An 18,955-nucleotide genomic window follows, 5' to 3' on the forward strand; every position below is an offset into this window, starting at 1 on the left:
TATGTAATTTATCAACCAAACTTTTGTTCTGGACACATGCTGACCTTGATTCTCAAACAACAGGCATAAGCCAGTACCATTTCAGACAAGTGGCTGAGCAGTCATGTACCTGGCTTCAGATCCTGCCTCTTCCAATGGCTGCATGTGGCCTAGTGCAGAATTCTGTTCTTGTGAAAGGATTGATGCAAGTTGCTTCTTATTGCCAGATACTGTCTCAGAACCAATTCTCCTAAGCACGCTATGTCTGGAAACTTAATTAACTCTTCCAATAACCTGATAGGCATTATTGCTATTGTAATAATTCCATCTCACTACCGAGGATACTGAGGCTCAGAGAGCTTATCGAACCCACCCAATGTTACATGGTTAGCAAATAGCAGAGTTGGGACTTGAACCTCAGTCCAATTCCATAGTCCACATTTCCAGCTGCTACACCTCATTACCTATCAAAGTTCTCACCTTAGAGGAGAGTTGAGAATGTGAAAAGGGAAAAGAAAAAAAATATAGCGCCTGGAACACCGTCTGCAGCCAATGCATGTTAGCTGTTATAATAATACTTGTCATCGATGCGTGTTTGTGAAGCCTTCCGTGTTTGCCGGCCGTGCACTGGTTCACGACCAGTTGATCCACAGCAGGACTGTGCCCAGAGCCCTGGCTGAGATGGGCTAAGTGCAGGGCAGAGGGCTCTGGGTCTGTTCATTGTCACACATCCCCATCCAGTCACCAACTGCTTATTTCCAAGCAGATAAAATACAGGGTGTCCCAAAAATGTATACACACTTTTACAGCTGATAGCTCAATTGATGTTTCTTTCTTTACAGATTTAACCCATTGGAATTAATAATTATTCAAAGTGTGCATACATTTTTTGGATCACCCTGTAACTCCTTGGTGTCTGTATTTTGTGCATACACTGCCCTCTGCCATCAGATCCAAGTACTGCACCTTCTATCTGTGCGGCCCAGGAGGACACTTCCCCACAGTAGAGAAGGTGTTGGATGAGCTGCCAGCGGGAAGAGAAGCTGTTTCGCTCCCTAGCCTGCCCAGGCTAGTCCCAGCCTCCATGCTGCCCAGGACCTGGCTCCTGGCCCCCCTTCCTCTCCTCTGTGACCCCTCCTCTCCCAGGAGGTGGCGGGGGAGTGGGGGTGCTGGTGCTGCTGCCATCTGAACCTGTTCACCTCTAGTTAGAGAACTCGGTACCTTTAGACAGCTCTTCCTCAATGGGCGCCTGAGAATGTTGATCTTGGTGCTGATCCAGAGGTCCTGGGAATGAGAACCCCCTTACCTCATTAATATCCCGCCACCCCCTCCCCTTCCCCCGCCTGCTCTGTGTGCAAACCCTGCCCTGGTTGTATTGGGGTGGGAGGGCTCTGAACTCTCTCTCACTCCCCCCCACCAACACACACACAAACATACTCTCCCTTTCTCTCTTTCTCAGCAGATAATCCAGACATGGAGACACTGGCAAGGTATAGCCAAGGGGTTACAGAGGAAGGAAGGGATCAGAGCTGAACACTGACAATCTGGGAAGGCTTCCTGGAGGGGGTGAGAGGGACACAAAATCACACTGTGTAAGAGAACATGCTTTGCACTGGGCTAGTCAAGAGTCTGAATCCCATTATTGGTTCGTTTCTTTTGCCACTTATAACCATGACTTGGGCAACTCAGTCTCCCTGCTCCTGGGTTTTCTCATTTGTAAAGTGGGAAAAATAAGAGTATTTTCCTCACTGGATTGGTGTGAGGATGAAACAAGTTAAAATGTACCAAGCAAGCTCTCAAAAAATGATCACTCCATTTCTACATCTGAGGCTCCCCTGCCCTGCTAGCTTCCTGCTCGATTCCAATCCTAGGCTAGCACCTCTTCCCCCATCTCATTCTTCTTGGCCCTTGCAGCCCACATTCATTTTCAGAAGGTTCTCCTCCATGTCCACTGGTCCCTCTTAGCCCACTCCTTTGGCCCTCTGCTGTGACATGTAGCGCCTGTCCGTGCTCCAGGCTGCCCCGCTGTTCCTTTTCCTTCCCCATGTTCACCAGTGTGCCCGTGTCCACTGGCTCACACCTACAGACCGCCTGCGTCCTGGTGTGCGTCACTCTCCCCCACTCCCTGATCTGCAGGTTCATTTCACAACCAGTCTCCTGAACTGGTAGCTGCATGTCACACCTTGTAGCCAGGCCACAAAGTCCCACCTGCCCCAGTGGGGGCCCCTGGCACTGTGGAGATGGAGACTTGCTCTGTGGGCCTCCTTCTCCACAGGGGAGGTGGACAGAACTTTTCAAAGGGGCCGGGCTGTGGTTTCAGCTCCAGACGAAGAAGCTTACACTCTGACTGCAGCCTCAGGTGCCAGCATTGAGCATCACCTAAGCCCCACCGGCCTGAGCCGCTTCATCCAAGGCAGGCTTGCATCCTGGAGGGCGGTGCTTAGGGCCCCCTGGCACAGCAGTGAGGAGGTTCCTGGCAGTCAGTAGGTATCTCATCCCTTCCTTGCAGGTTGGGGTGGGGCTGGGGTCAGTTCAGCCCCTGCCTCCAGCCTCTGGGCTCACCCTCTACCCTCTCTGCGTCTTTAGCCCCTCCCCTCAGGACAGACTCATCCCTCCTCACTGACCCAGTCTTTCCTAGTTCCCTTTTCCTAACATATCCAGTTATTTTTTATATTTCTTTCTTGACGTCCTACTTCACATATTTTCCTCCCAGTTTTTACCTTGCTATGGCCCCCCAGGCCCTTAGTGCTTCTGCCCTGCCTGGGTGTTTAAGTCCCCCTCCCAACCCTGTCCCCAGGGTCTAGCAGGCTCAGTTAGTTATAAGGTGGGCCCAGGAGAGAGTGCTGGCCGTTCCCCCACACCTGAGGCAGGTGCTCCTCCACCCCAGGCCCTGCCCACCTCTCCAGCAGCTTCTCCAAGGGATGGGGTGGGGGCAGGGATGACCTTCTCCCTGCTGTTTGGATAGGGCTGTGCGCGGTGCTCTGATGGGAGATAGAGAGCATGTTATTAGTGATGACTGGCTTAATTACCACCTGGTGCGCAGCCCGCATGTTTGCTTTGGAAATGGGTAAAGGAAGAGGCGGATAAAGCTTCAAACTTCATAGTCACGATCAAAAGATTAAGGCATTTCCCCCAGCTGCTCTATTCTCTTTCAAAAAAAAAAAAAAAAAAAAAAAAAAGAATCATGCAATAAAGGGGACCAGAAAATAACTTACAAACTTCTTCCAGAAGTGGTTGGTGGTGGAAGGGACTGAGGTAAGGAGTTGGATGAAATAATACAGAAATGGGGGCCTGGTGGCATTTTGAAACAAGCAAATGGAAGAAAACGTGTCCTTCCTAGAGCAAGACCGCACTTGTCCGACATACCTCTGTGCATGTAGCTGAGAGGAGAGCTCCCTGTGATGACGAGGCAGATGGGGGGGTGGGGGGTGGGGATTGCAAAAGATCCCAGAGAGTTTGTCTTTTAAAAAAGAGGAAAGAAAGAGAACTAAAGACTGCTTGATTGACACTAAAGGACTAGGGGCCTGTGTAGTCATAGAGCCCAAGAAGGCAGGGTGGGGGAGGGAGAGAAAGGAGCATGGAGGAGCTCAGTGAGACACGGGCCAGGATGTGCTGCAGGCAAAAGGACACTCAGGCTGGGAAAAATGAAAAGGAGTCTGCAGGTCCCTGAGCCAGAGGGAAGCAGAGTAGGGCAGTTAACAGTTGACGGAGCCCAGAGTGGACACAGGGGGAGCAGGGAGGCCACCACTTCCGCCAGGGCTCAGAGAAGGAAAAGACCCAGGGGACTGGAAGACAGAGCTCAGCCAGCCCTGGAGGAGGAGGGACAACTAGGGGGTGGGGGGAGCCAGGAGACTCTGATGGCCCTTCCCTTGAGAGCATAGAATTCTGGCCACAAGGCTCCTACTTGCCTGTATGTCTTGAGCCTATCCTTGAGGTTCAGGCAAGCCAACCAGGCTGCCCCAAGGTGCTGGGGGCTGTGCGCATGAGGGGCGAGTGGGGCCTGAAATTCAGCTGTGCACTCAGACTAAGGGCTGCATCTTTCTAACCAGCACGAAGGTGCCCGAGGGCCCTGCAGCCACTTGGTGAAACTGCTGTGACACATCTCTCTTGAGGCAGGAAGGCTGAGACATGCCCCTCCTGAGCTAGGCTGCAGCAGGCAGAAGCAAGATCCAGGATGCTAATGCTGAGGAGTTGATGGGAAGGCCCTAGACTCAGAGAGAGGTGCTTGTGGAGAGACGCCCAGGAGTGCTGCTAAAAAGTTCTAGGACCAGCTGCGCTGAGGGAACCACCACTAGGTGTCAGAGCACTAGGAATCCTCCGATAAGTTTGAACAAGCAGAGGCTCACTGTGCAACGTCTTGACACTAATGTGGCGCCAGTGGGGATTCAGAGCCCCGACTGCCCTCTGGGATTTCACTCAGCACAGCGCCTGTGTTTGATGAGTGAGAGTGAAATTGAATTTAAATGGATGAGATCCAGCTACCTGTTTTCTTAATAATCTGGAGGATTCATGTTAAGGGTGGGCATGGGGAAGAGGGACTAGAGGGATGAAGAGAGATGTAACTTCAATGACCACTACAAACTACTGGGGAATCTGGGACTCTGTACTCCGCAATATAAAGGGTGACAGGGTGATCAGCCACCCAGGTCGTAGCACTGGACAAGTGGCCAATCCTGGGAAGTTGGGCCAGGTGGTCAGTCTAGAGCCACGGACTGCAGCAATGGCTCTGCCCTACTGCTTGGTGCATATCCTATTTGATGTGGGACTCGATAAGCCAGGACTCAGAGAATTTCATGCCAGGAAGGTGTTGGGAGTGGAGGTAAAGGAATGGAAGAAAAGCTGATGAATCTATTGTTTAAGCTAACTTTGGATGAGGATGGAAAAACAGGCTCCTTTCAAACTGGTTCAGACAGGCATAGAGCTTTAGATTTCTGCACTGAGCTCATTTTCAAATGATCAGATAACTCAGTTTCAAGTCCTTTCAGATTCCAAGGTGCTGTGGTTTATCCCCAAATCTTGTTACCCGAAAGTTAGCCCAAAAACTCTTCAAGCTTTTTACTCTTTCCATTAATGACCTTGATCTACAGAACGCTGGTTCCCTAGACTATGCCTAAGAGTCGTCAAAAAAAACCCCAGTGAGCTAGGGAAAAATGCCCGTCAGGATCCATTCTCCAGCCAAGAAGACATGACTTTGGATGTGTTCATTTGGGATTATTCGTGGCACTACTTTCTATTTACCTCCAGGGTAGTGTGCTCGGCTGAAAGGGACTTTTACCCTCCAGGAATTCCCTTAACTCATGGCAGGAGATCATGGAGCAAATGGACTTGGCTCCTTCAGGGTTTTTTCGGGTCCTGTCTTTCTCACAGTTCTCCTTGTGTAACATGGAATCTGTTCTTTAACCTAAAGCCCTGGCTCAGTGATGTTTCTTCCCCTCATGACCCTCCTACAATTCCACACTGTCTGCAGGGAGAAGGGAACTGTCTTAGCCACCATCTTTCTCCCATTGACCACCCCTCCCCAAATCAAACCTTCCCCTTCAGTACACCTGGGCTGCTCATGGCCTCTCGGATGCAGTGCACCTGTCCTGTCTGGATCACCTTCCAGGTCTCAAACCCTACCTCCCAGAGCCCAATGTATTTTATTTTGATTTTTTTAAAAATCAGGATTTTAATAACAGCTTATCTAAGTCATTCAGTTAAGCACATTATTGAATACAGGCATGTGGAATTAAACTACAGCAAAACAACAGCAAAACAACTCTCATCGGCTTATATTTTTTCTCCTCCAGTTCAATTTCCATTTCTTAGCGGGGAAGGAGAAAGTCTTAGAAGTCTCCCTCCCTCAGTGTCCAGCATTGAGCCGTCCACACAGGAGGCACTCAATTTTACACTCATTGAATATGCCAATCTCTTCAGGCTTTGGGACATTCATTAGTCCAATGAACTCAAAGACTAGGGTGTGGAGTGTGATGACTAATTAAAGGGTAGCCAACAAGGTGAAAATTGGGGCTGTCAGAGATCTGACTTGTGTAGGGCAGTGGTTCTCAACCTTTCTAATGCCTTGACCCTTTAATACAGTTCCTCATGTTGTGGTGACCCCCAACCATAAAATTACTTTCATTGCTACTTCATAACTGTAATTTTGCTACTGTTATGAATCATAATGTAAATATCTGTGTTTTCCAATGGTCTTAGGCAACCCTGCTAGCGGTTCTCAACTGGTGGGTCGCGACCCACCGGTTGAGACCGCTGCTGTAGAGCCTAAGACCATCGGAAAACACAGATATTTACATTACGATTCATTAACAGTAGCAAAATTACAGTTATGAAGTAGCAACGAAAATAATTTTATGCTTGGGGGTCACCACAACATGAGGAACTGTATTAAAGGGTCGAGGCATTAGAAAGGTTGAGAACCACTGGTGTAGGCCAAAGAAAATTGCCTGCAATTGCATTCCCTAGGAACCAGCTGGGGTGGGGGGGGGGGGAGAGGGGGGGAACCTGTGTGTAACCACAGTCACAACACTGTTGTCTGGAAACCCTCCTCTGCCTCCTCTTCTTTCTTCTGCGTCACAACTACCATCACTACTGTCATCATCACCACCACCACTATCACTGAGCCCTTACTTGCCAGCCCCTAGTACAAGAGCTGGCACAGAGAGGCAGTGTGTGTGGAATACACACTGAAAGGTGCCAGGACCCCAGCCCTAGTCCTGGCTCTCCCCAGCCCATCACTTTGGAACATGGATGAGCTTAGTTCATTCTCCAGCATTTTCCCAGGCACCTGAAACTCTGTTTTTTAACGATCCTACATCTTCTCTAGACTTGAAGATCTAGCTTTGAACTTTTCCTACTTTGTAAATGTTCTTCTGAGAAGGTCTTTGGTGAGAGGTCCAGCTCTTCTAGCAGACAGAGCTCACACTCAGCCCCACAGTGGAGGTGCAGACTTGGCTCAGGAGACTCAGCCCACCAGAACCACGTGTATTTCCCTAGAGAGCCCCTCAGGGGTGGCGACTGGAGAAGGGGTCTAGAATAAAATAGCCCTGCTGAAAAGTGACCCTTTTCCTTCCCCTGCCCATCTCCATTTGGACTGACTCTCTCTGAACTAGAGAAACACGGCCCAAGGAACTCAGAAGCCCATGGTTGACTCGTCTACCTCATTTCAGAAAGTCTTTGCATCTCTGATTAATCTCTATGACATTATGTGATGATGATGGTTAGGAGCAGGGACTATGAAAGCGGACACTCTTGAATTCCATCCCCAGCTCTGGTTTACTAGCTGAGTGACCTTGGGCAAGTTCCTGAATATCTCTAAGCCTCAGTTTCTTCAACTGTAAAGTGAAGTTAGTAAAATGAGAATTAAATTAGAAACCCTTGTAGTGCTTGGCACATCTGACACGTGCAAAGTGAACGTAAACATTGACTTCTGTTGTTACTGTCACTATGACCACAACTGATTGCATTGCTGCCACCATTGCTCCTCCTATTTCAGGTCATACTTCAATCCCCCCGGCCTGGGAGTGGCTACTCTGAGCCAGCTTCTGTGACGGTTGCTGTTGGGAGTATAAAACTGGCCTTCTGGAGACCCCTAAAATGCCAATCAGAATTAGCCCCTCCTCCCCTGCGCACCTCTAATCCTTGTTCACAATGCTTTCCTGTTATTCTGGAGCTTTGGCCCCAGATTTAAGTTCTTTTTGTGAATTCTGTTCATGAGTCTTCAGGTTCCTTGGGGACTGGAGCCATGTATTAGTCATTCCCAGTCAAGGGACTCTAGTTTGTTGATATTCAGAACATCAGGCTCACACACAATCTGGTTTAGAAAAGCACAAAACCCCACTTCAGTTATGCCCTCTCATGCTCTCTCATCCTGGGCCCTGCCAGGAAGGTTGAGAGGCAGGGTCCCTGGAGAAGGAGCTTCCACTTCTGCCTCTGGGCTGAGAGGAGAACACGATAAATGGAAAACCCTCTGAGGCAGCCAGGCCTATAGGCATCCTGGTACCCAGCTTACTGTCTCCCCCTTTCCCTTCCAGCAGCCAGAGCAGTTGTCTACTACCCTCTGGCTGATCCAAACGGGTCCAGGCTCCCCAATTTAGTTATAGAAGTGGTCAGAGTCCTGCATTAGGGCAGCTACCAGGTGCCTGTTTTTGAAATAATTTTTAGCGTTTTTAACTTACCACCGCCCTTTCCCAGGACTACCTGAACTTTATTATAAAGAACTGGCTTTTCTGTTCCAAGATTGAGTGGCTTCCTAAAGTGATCAGGAAACTGGCAGAACAGCCCACCCTGAACGCAGGAGTGAGCCTCAGGGTCTTCTGTACCTTGGGCACTGGGCATGGAGTGTTTCCCTAGGGAGTGCGAGGGCAGATGTTATCCCCAGAGAGAGAAGAGCGAATGTCCCGGTTCCTGAGGCTGCTCTATGGCCCGACCTCCTAGGATGGAAAAGCTCACCCTGTCCAGAAGAAAAAAAAATTCAACTGCAGGAACCACCAGTTCCCTGGAAAGGTTCTCACTGTTGAAAAGGCAACATCCAAGTCACCACTACCCAGGCCCTGCCCAGGACAGAAAGCCCCAGACAGCACCGCTGCTGGGGGCCATACAGTCATTTCCACTATTTTCTTGGTGTCTGTTCATTGCTGGACAGCTGTGGTCCTTAGAGTGACCCAGAGAGTGGCCCCTGGGATTTCTTTCTTGGGTCCAGATCTTTGAAGACCCACCATATTCTTTTCCAGTCTCTTCATCCCCAGCATGGACACCCCAGGTCCTCAGTAAGACCAGCTTATAGGGAGATGAGGCCTCTGGGGAGGGACCTGGGGGTTTGGGATGAGCCCTCTTGGACAAAGCCAGGCATTTCCCCTGCTGCTGGGTAATAGATAAGGTAGAGGGAGGCAGCACTGGAAAAGTGAAGGTAGGAGATCTGTGAAGGGGATAACTCTCTAGGTCCCTAATTAGGAGTACAGATAAACGTCTGATTAGACCCCTCCAGTCTGCAAGGGCAGCATATTCCGCTCGCTATCAGAAGTGCTTTGTTGCAGCAAAGGGCTTGGCGATCTCTGTTCCACAAATTGCCCATGGCCCCTGGCCCTTTAGCAGGAGAAAAGGATATGGTGGAGAGACGCCCTTTTCCGGTGTCCAGGGCTTGACAGGATAAAAGGAGCCAGCGCTGTGGGTATCCCTTCGTGTTCTCTATCTGTTGGTGACTGCTGTTCTCCAGCTCTTTCAACTCCCTCTCTCCCACCATGAGTCGGCAACTGAGCATCAGGTCTGGTGGTGACCAGGGTGGCTTCAGTGGGTACTCGGCAGTGGTGCTGAGGAAGGCTATGGGCAGTGTGGCTTCTCACCGCAGAGCTGGCAAAGGAGCTGGGGCCGGCTTCGGCAGTCGGAGCCTCTACAGTCTCAGAGGGGATCGGTGTAGTTCCCTCCACATGGCTGGTGGTGATGTTCGGACCGGAGGTTACAGCTTCTGCCCTGGCTCTGGGTATGGAGGAGGCCGGGCCCCTGGCTTTGCTGGCAGCATGTTTGGTAGTGTTGCCCTGGGGCCTGTGTGCCCTTCCATGTGCCTACCTGGTGGCATCCACCAGGTCACTGTCAACAAGAGCCTCCTGGCACCCCTCAATGTGGAGCTGGACCCCAAGATCCAGAAAGTACGCGCCCAAGAGCGGGAACAGATCAAGGCGCTGAACAACAAGTTTGCCTCCTTCATCGACAAGGTAGGTCTCATAGGAGGAGGATAAGACAGTGGAGTAAGGTATGAGTCGTTCCTGCTGCCTGGGAGTGGACAGGGCATTGCAAATGGAAAGGTTGCAGCTGCACCTCAAGAAGGACTCCCTGATCATAACAGAGAGAATAGGCCTGGAAGCTGGGTAGCACAAAGAAATAAATGAATGTATTGCTCTCTTTGGGGATTTTACAGAGAAGGGTGGGAAATTGGGTAAAGGGTAGCCATTTAGAAACCTTGAGAAAGAAGTGATGGTTTTCTAGAGGATGGTGAATGAACCTCCAGCTCTTTAAAGAAGAAAAGGGGTTAACAGACTCAGAATTATTCAGGGGAAGGGCTCATGGTACAGAAAAAACATGTACAGACACAAGGAAGAGCATCTCCTGGATGCTGGCTCAGGTGACAGAAGAAAGCTATGGACTCACCTTTTTTCAGTGACTGATTTTGTCCAGAAGGCTGTGGAATGAGCACACAAAGGGTCTAGTTTATGTGGAATTCCATGAGTAGAGTCAGGACTTGAGTCAAATGACTTTAAGAAAAATCTATATAACCTGGGGAGTCAATGGTGTATGTCCATGGGACATGATAGCATTTATTATGGTTGCAGGTGCGGTTCCTGGAACAGCAAAACCAGGTGCTGGAGACCAAGTGGGAGTTGTTGCAGAGGCTGGACCTGAGCAACTGTCAGAAGAACCTGGAGCCCATCCTGGAGGGTTACATCAGCACCCTGAGGAAACATCTGGAGACGCTGTTGGGGGACAGGGTGAGGCTGGACTCAGAGCTGAAGAGCATGCGGGTCCTGGTGGAGGACTACAAGAAGAGGTGAGCAGGTACCACCAAAGATCATGTTCTCAGAAGCTCCTGGGCTCAGCCAATTTTTGAGCCACTTTAGGAGGGAAGGGAGCAAGCACCAGAGTCAGGGCTCACACCCCTTCTCTGGTTGTGGGGAAAAGACCCTGTTTGATAACTTCCTATCTGGTTGATAGAAAAAGTTCCTATGCTCATTGATTCCCTGACTGATTCAGTGGCCAGTTTGGGGAGCCTAATAGACACCTGTGCGAGAACCCCTTTCACGTCCCGCGTGGTTCAGGGTTCAGGTTCAGGGTTCAGGTTCTGGAGGAGGCTGCACACAAATGAAAGCGACTAGAAAAATATTAATTTGGCGATATTGGGGGCCAGGCGGGAGCCCAACTCTAATGGGAGGACTACTCCCCCTCTGGCCTTGCCACCCCTTTTATTAAGGTTTGGGATCCACCCATAGAGGCAGGCAATTCCAGTAATAGCCAATCAGCAAGGATTTACATAAGACTGATAGGTGGAAGTTGCTTCAGCTACCATTGGTTCAACTAGACAGTGAGTGGTTGGCTTTGATCTTTCAGAGCTTCCAAGGTTAAACAGCCTTCCAGGTTCCTTGTCCACACCTTTCTGCTAGTGGGGACAATGGTCGGTTTCCGACACACCTGAATGTTTTCCAGCAAGCGGAATGTAGATGAGGTAACTCAGGGACATAGCACTGCCACCACCAGCTTCTGCACTGCTCACCTTTAGATCTTGTGGGGACTCTATATCCTGAGCACTTGCTCGATCAGAGGGAAAACAAGGCTACTTGGCTATTTGGACTGAGGTTTCTGCTATCTTCTTTCCTGGCCCACAGGTATGAGGTGGTGATTAATCGGCGCACAGCAGCTGAGAATGAGTTTGTGGTGCTCAAGAAGGTAAGAGAGAGAAGAGTCTAAAGACTCTGGTCTCTCTTATACACCATCCTAACCAACTCTGCTCAGGACTTCAACCTAGGCCTCCTGGGAGAGGCTGGTGCCTGAATGGGGATGGAGTCATAGTTCTGGTCTCCAGCAAATTGAAGAAACAGGGCATACATCCAGGAAATGGACAGAGTCAAACAGGAGAGAATTCTGGTCTGGGAACTGGGAAACTTTGGTTCAGTTCAGCCTTCCTGTGTGACTTGAAGAAACTCACTCCACTTCTCTGGGCTTTGTTTTCTCCAGGTATAGCAGAGAATGAGTAGGTCTCATTCTCCTTTCTCTATTCCCAAAGACTCAGTGAGTCTGAGAGAAAAGGAATATTCAGTGATTGTATTCATCAATGTGCTTTCCTTTGTGAGAAAAACACAGGAAATCAGATAGCTTTGGGTCAGGGACAAGACAGCTGATGGGAAGGGGGTTGTATTGACCAATGGCTTTGGTGCCTCTTGGCAGGATGCAGATGCAGCCTACATGGTCAAGGTGGAGCTCCAGGCCAAAGTGGACTCTCTGGAAAAAGACATCAAGTTCCTCAAGTGTCTGTATGATGAGGTAAGGACACTCCTCTCCTTCCCCATCCCACCTCTCTCCAGCTGAGAATATCACCTGGCTCTTCCAGGGAGATGCCAATAGGAGGGATTTAGGATAAACAGTATGAAGGCTGTTTTGATGGAAAAGTGCAAAACCCTGCACTGGGAGACTATGACAGTGTAGAATCCTGATCCCTAGAGCCCATAGACACAGGAGACAATCTCATCTGAGTCTTGAAAGTGACCTTGCTCACAGGCAGAAAAAAATGACCCCATGAAGTCCTGCTAAAGCACAATTTCTTGTGTCTGTAAATCATAGGAAATGCCTCCCACTACCTGCTGCCTGTGTGTGGGAGGCGGGGAGCAGGGGGTGTCCTGCTCCTGTGAGCCTTCTCCCTCGACTCCACAGACAGATCTCCAGCAGGCACTTCCTCCCTCCACCTTAGCCCTTTCTGCCAGGGCTGCAGGCCCAGAGACTGATGAGCACAGGAGAGAAGTTGGGGGACCCTGACTCTGTCCTCACTTCCCAACTTAGGAGATAGCCCAGATCCAGACTCACGCCAGCGAGACCTCCATCATCCTGTCCATGGACAACAACCGGGACCTGAACTTGGACAGCATCATTGCTGAGGTCCGCGCCCAGTATGAAAAGATTGCCCTGAAGAGCAAAGCCGAGGCTGAGGCCTTGTACCAGAGCAAGGTGGGCACTGGGGTGGGAATCTCCCTTCTCCACCAGCCCCTTCTTTCTTGGGAAGGTACAACTCCACCAGTGAATGGGAGAGATATCTTTGGAGATGTGCTGAATGAAAAAGGGGTTATTACCAATGGCTTAGCGACATTCTATCCAGAAAGAATCATTGGCAGAGACCATTGTCAAAGATAATTTTTAAAAATGGCATGGATGGGCATATCCAACAGAAGATAGGCAGTCCTCTGGTGGAGGAAAAAAAGCGAGGTGTTCTTGTTATAAAACAAAGGTATTTCCAGGAGGTAGAACATGTTGTCATGGAGCAGAAGGAGAGTAACAGATATAAAGCACAGTGTATATGGGTGAGCTGGGGTGGGCAGAAATGAAGAAGAGGAAGCGTAGAGCTCTTTTCTTTCTTTGAAATAAAATAAAATAATTTATTTTATTTAAAAATAAAATAAATTATTTTATTTTTTAAAAAAATAATGAATAGGATTTTTTATTTGTTACATTAAAAGTCTGAATTTTAAATAGATTCTTGGAGGGGGAACTTATATCTATCAGCTCGATCAACTTTAGCACCTGGCTCATCCCCAATAGCTTTTCCAGAACTCCCCTGGCTCGTTTCAGGGGTGGAAATGTTTACTCAGGACCCTTCTCCTACCCTGAATGGGTTGAGAAGTCCTGTCTTTCACCATGAAGCTCCATGAGTTTTTACCATCCAAACTTGGGCTTCTTTAGAATTTGACTTTCTAACAAAGACATCATGGAGCGGATAAATAGATTGTCAAGTCTTTTCTGTCTTTTCCAATGCTATCTCAAATTAACTGACCACTTCTTTTAAGTCTTTTGCACCTCTTGGGTCATGAATTCCATCATCTTCTTCCAGATTTGGTGGACCTTTTGATCCTGAGCATAATAGGTCTTCCTAATCTGATTGTTGTTTTTAGTAAAACCAACACAGAACAGATGAAGCGAATACTCACTGGTAGTCTTGACATCAACATGAGCTTCAATCATGGCCTGCCATTTATTGACCAGGGAGCACATTTTGTCACGGGTAAGAGCCATTCTGTGGAAATTGGTCAGGCAGTTTTTGTCCTGAACATCCTCAGTAATTAGCTTCAATTTTCTAAATGCAATTTCACAATTCTGCAGATCAGCTAGTGTCACTTCAAAAACATGACCCTTGACACCATCAGATGCGATTTTGGTTCCTTGAGTTCTTGTGACTAGTGTTTTTCCAATATTCTTATATTGAATATAGCTGGTGCTTTTACATCGTACCAATTTTTCTTAGAAAATAGAGCAACCACTTTCTTCTTGGCTCCCTTTGTGCCGCCTTTCATAAGGCGCTTGTTCTTGTCAACCACCGTGGTGGTGGTGTTCAGAGAGCAAAAAGGCCGGGAGCTCTTTCTGTTCAGTGAGGGAGGGCTTCCAAGAGGAGAGAGGAGAGTGCTAGGTGCCTTCTAGGTAAGAGGAGCTCTGCTTTGGGGTAAAACGCTTTGGGGCTGTCACTGAGAAGAGACTTCCCAGGGCTCTCAGCACTCACTCCTGTCAGGTCTCGCACTCCTTTCCACAGTCATTAAAGCCCAAGAACAGCAAGGATACAGGTTTACTTGTCTCCATCCATGGCCACGTCAGCCCCTCTTCTCTGAAGAACTGGCCAAGGGGAGAGGGAAAGATTTGAACTACAAGTCCTGAGCCCCAAATCACATCACCCCAAGGATATGTGCTGTCCTTGGCTTCCTGTCTACACAAAAGGGCTGCAGGACAATGTACGGTTCATGGGGGCAGAGACCTCTCTCCTATCCTGTTCACAGCTGTATCCCCAGTACCTGAACAGAACCTAGCCTTTAAAAGATGCCCCTACATAGAAGTACTAAATGAGTGGAAAGAGTCAGAGCTCTTCTTATATTTTGGAAGTGCTTAATAAATAATATGAACTGCCTCTTTCTTTTATCCAACCCAAGACTGTATGCAGGGTGATGAGAAGGGAGGTTAGGCCCAGCAAACAGGTTCTGCTTAGAGAAGCAGGTGGACTTCTTGGTCAGAACCATCACCAAACAGCTAGAAGGATGCTCAGGTCCTGTCTCCATCACCTTCTGAAGCCACCTCCCCTGGCTCGTTTCAGGGGTGGAAATGTTTTCTCAGGACCCTTTTCCTACCCTGAATGGGTTGAGAAGTCCTGTCTTATCACCAACTTCCTATCTCTGGGAAACCAGATCCAGGAGCTGCAGCTGGCAGCCGGACGGCATGGTGATGACCTTAAGAAGACCAAGAACGAGATGTCAGAGCTGAACCGGCTCGTGCAGAGGATCCGCTGTGAGGTTGTCAATGTGAGGAAGCAGGTGGGCAGCAACCCCACAGAGAACACCAGGGTCAATCTCACCCTCTGCGGTGGAGAAATTGGAGCCCACCCTTCAATAAAAATCAAATCTCCCCCACCTGGGCTGAGGAGCCCCTCAGCCATCCACAGTCCCTCCTTCCCACCCACTGTCAGAGCAGGCACCTGCTCAGAATTGGGAGGGGCCTTGAGCTTATTTCATCTGACTCTTGGGCTGGAGAGAGAAGTGACTTATCCTGGATCCTCAACTCGTTATTTTTTATTTTTATTTTATTGATTGCTTTGAGAGAGAGAGAGAGAGAAACAAACAATGATTTGCTGTTCTATTTATTTATGCATTCATTGGTTGATTCTTGTATGTGCCCTGACCAGGGATCAAATCTACAACTTTGTCATATCAGGATGACAACTCTAGCCAACTGTGCTACCCAGCCAGGGCCCAGCTGGTTATTAATAGAGCCAGGATTAAAATCCATGTTTTCTCTTTCTTTTTCCCTCTTTCTCAGATTTTTTCTGTGTGCAATGAACCTGGCCCATGTCCCCTCCAAGTGTGACCCTCTGAGGGCAGCCCCCATGCCTCTTCCTCCCACTAGACACTCAATACATGTGGGATATGTGGGTGTGCATCCAGGGCCCCTCAGGGTAGGACGGGGTCATGGTGGCTGAGTGAGATTGACAGCAGATGAAGCCCTCCGGGTCCCCTACCCTACGCCAAAGCCATTTCTATTTCACCGGAGGGATCCTGTCTTACCTGGAAGCAGCAAACCTTAAGCACTGTGTCAGTGGGAAGACAATTTTAAGGGGTGGCAAATCCTTCCCGTGTTCTCCACAGAGAGCCAGGTCAACTCTGACAGTGACAGACTTGCCAAACTGAAAGAGCAGAGCCCGCTCTCCTCCCCACACCTCACAGCCTTCCACACCAGGCGCAGGCTCCACGGGCTGTTCCTCCTTTGTTAGCACCTGTCATCACAGGGCTGCCAGATGTTCGTCAGAGCCCAGCTTCTGGGGCCACGGCCTAATTTCAGGCCAGACTTGGGGACCATCGAGACAGACCATCCTCACAGAGTGCTCACTCTTGTTGCTAGATGGTAGAAAGGGTTTCCGATAAGAGCTGTCCTACAGGCAGAAATCCTATCACAATGGCGCTTGGCTATCTGATCCTTAGAGGCATCCTGGCAGGGTCTCAGCTCGATTCTCCGGACCTGGCATACTTGGAACCTACAGCCATTGGTGGCTCCAACCCCGGACGTTAGACAACTTTTCAAACATCGAAGTCTATGCTTGCATTCCTGAAAGGCAACTGCTCTGACAGCTTTTCACAACAACTTTAAATATCCATCTGCAACAGAAAATAGGGGAGACCCAGCTTCTGGTGTTGGCTCTGCAGCTATTCCCTTTTGTCACTTGGGCCTCATCTGTAAAGTGAGGGGGTTTTGCTACCTAGCCTTTAAGATCTAAATATTATTTTGTGTTCTGATGATCTCCTGTTCTTTGCCTTTCAGTGTGCCAATCTAGAGATGGCCATTGCCAATGCTGAGCAGAAGGGGGACAGTGCCCTGAAGGACGCCCGGGCCAAGCTGGATGAGCTGGAGGCTGCCCTGCACCAGGGCAAGGAGGAGCTGACCCGGATGCTGCGTGAGTACCAGGAGCTCATGAGTCTGAAGCTGGCCCTGGACATGGAGATCGCCACCTACCGCAAGCTGCTGGAGGGCGAGGAGTGCCGGTGAGGGGGCAAAGGTGCCAAGGGAGAAGGGGCTGTGGGTGGCTCTCCGCTAGGATGAGGGCCGTTTGGAAGCTTCCTGTAGGGAAGGTCAAGTGTGAGCCATGAAGCACAGGTGGCTGGTGGTGCTGTGAAAAGAGCTAGTGGGGTCAGAGAGACCTGGGTTTAATGCCTAGCTTTGCCACTTACAGCTGTTTGGTTCTGGTAAATCATTTACTGTCCCCGGGTCTCTATTTTCTCATCTATAAAATGAGGATTATGAGCTGCATCTTATGGGTTGTTATAAGGATGAATTAAAACAATATACACATAAAAGCAGGAGCCCGCTAAGGCTTAGCTGAATCTAGACACACCCCTGAGGTTTTCTCCTCTAACTTTCTGTCCTTCAGAATGTCCGGTGAGAATCCATCCTCTGTGAGCATCTGTGAGTATCCCTGGGAGATGGGTTAGGTGGGGATTCTGGTTGGATGGGAAGGCGGGGACCCCAGGATAAGGTGATGCCTCTTCTCCACTCACTGTCTCCTCCTAGCTGGGAGTTTCTGGAAATGTCTTGTGAAGCTTCTCTGGCTTCAAAGGAAACCTAGTCCCCTTTTGTCCCATGGAAACAGTGAATGAAGTAATGCCCACCCCATGTCCTTTCTAGCTCTCCCCTGGGCATTGTCATTGAGAGAAAGGGTTGAGAATATGGCCTTGGGAGCCAGTGGTCCTAGACTCTCCAGGAGGGTCTGTCCTGAGTGGCCCTCATCTCACACCATGCTGGGCTCACCAGAGGGTCTCACTTCATCTTTGTGTTGTTTCTTGATGCTGAGGGTTGCTGTGGGACTAAGGGGGATGGCTCACTTGCTGACGGACTCCGCTGCCTTCCTTTCCTGCTCTTGTCTCTGCCTCCTCAGCCATCATCAGCAGTGGAAGCAGCTACCACCTCGGCTCCTCCGCCAGTACCACCCTTGGTGCCAACAGTGTGGCGGGAAGCTCTGGCAGCACCTGGAGCGAGCAGACCAGGACCAGAGAGGCACCAGGGGCAGACCCCAAGGACTCTCAAGGCAAGAGCGTCCCAGTCAGTGCCCCAGCCAGGAAAGACACTCGATGAGCCACACGGCCTCTTGCTTCAGCACCTCGGAGAAGAAAAGCCCTTGCCCATGCCCTGCCTGAAGACACCTGCGACACCCCAGCCCTCTACCCCGAGGCCTAGAACCCTGGGCCATCATACCATGGCTTGTCTCACTGTCAAATTCTGATTGGAACCGTCACCTCCCTGTTTCCTCAGGTCCTGTGTACACTTTGTGACTTCTCGTTTTCTTTGCTGCCTTCAGCTGGCGGGGGTCTTGGCTATAATTATCTTCTTGGTCTTAGCTATGATCATCCCTACAGAGAGAGGAGAGGAGGGAGAGGCAGAGGACGGAGGAGAGTCGGGAGGGAGGCGGAAAGGTCTTTGCAGAACCACTCCATTATTTAGGAGAAAATGTATATAGTCTCAGACAGCAGCTGTGCCCATAGTCACAGGGCCAAGTGAAGGAGAATTGGGGATCTTCTGCCACCCACCACCTACCCTCTACATTTATTATCAGTAATAGCTACTTCCACATGTCAAGAACCTATTACAAGCTCCCTACATGCTTTGCCTTTCATTCTCATCCCTCCTGCAAGATGCAATAAGCATCCTTGGGACAGATGAGAAGACTCATTCTCTGAGAGGCTGCAGAACTTGTCCCCATCACTCACTGAGGACTGCCAGGGTCTGGAGATGAGCCAGATCAGGCTGACCCCAGGGTCTGTGTTCTTTCCATGGTACGACACTGCCTGTTTAACAAAGGGAATGTCAAAATTCATGATTCTTTTTGTCAAGGACTGTGATTTGTGTTTGGTCTTCTCTCTGGGCTGTGTCCTGCAGTAGTTTCTGACTCAGTTCTTCTTGCTATGAGTTGTGTTTGGCAAGGGAATCTTGATCTGTTTCTGGTGGTACCTCCCAGCCCAGAAGCCATGGCCTTTGATGTAAATATTTCTAAGAATGGCAACACCCAGTTCCTCCTTTGTATGAGTCAGGACTCTGAATGTCTGCTGTATATTCAATAAATTGCCCTCGATTAATGTCAGAGCTGCACTCCTGCCAGTGTGTCAATCTCTCCAAACTGCCCACCCCATAATGATAATGTACCCCACCTAGCATACATGCACAAACCTTCTGGGAGGCTAGAGGGAGACCAGAATAGCCTTCTCTG

General features: G+C 49.5%; 1 protein-coding gene and 1 pseudogene across 1 annotated transcript; one reads left to right on the forward strand and one right to left on the reverse strand.

The window, feature by feature from the left end:
• Positions 1-9,215: 9,215 nt before the first annotated feature.
• Positions 9,216-17,826, forward strand: LOC103285321 (keratin, type II cytoskeletal 74). The gene is made up of 9 exons (XM_008140716.3): positions 9,216-9,686; positions 10,302-10,516; positions 11,349-11,409; positions 11,908-12,003; positions 12,517-12,681; positions 14,895-15,020; positions 16,519-16,739; positions 17,126-17,160; positions 17,630-17,826. Exons 1-9 carry the CDS (start codon positions 9,216-9,218, stop codon positions 17,824-17,826), a joined length of 1,587 nt encoding a protein of 528 aa, XP_008138938.2.
• On the reverse strand, positions 13,196-14,302 carry LOC103285396 (40S ribosomal protein S3a-like; annotated as a pseudogene).
• Positions 17,827-18,955: the final 1,129 nt, after the last annotated feature.

The sequence above is a fragment of the Eptesicus fuscus genome, chromosome 7 (assembly GCF_027574615.1).
Source record: "Eptesicus fuscus isolate TK198812 chromosome 7, DD_ASM_mEF_20220401, whole genome shotgun sequence".
In the NCBI taxonomy this organism is placed as follows: domain Eukaryota; kingdom Metazoa; phylum Chordata; class Mammalia; order Chiroptera; family Vespertilionidae; genus Eptesicus; species Eptesicus fuscus.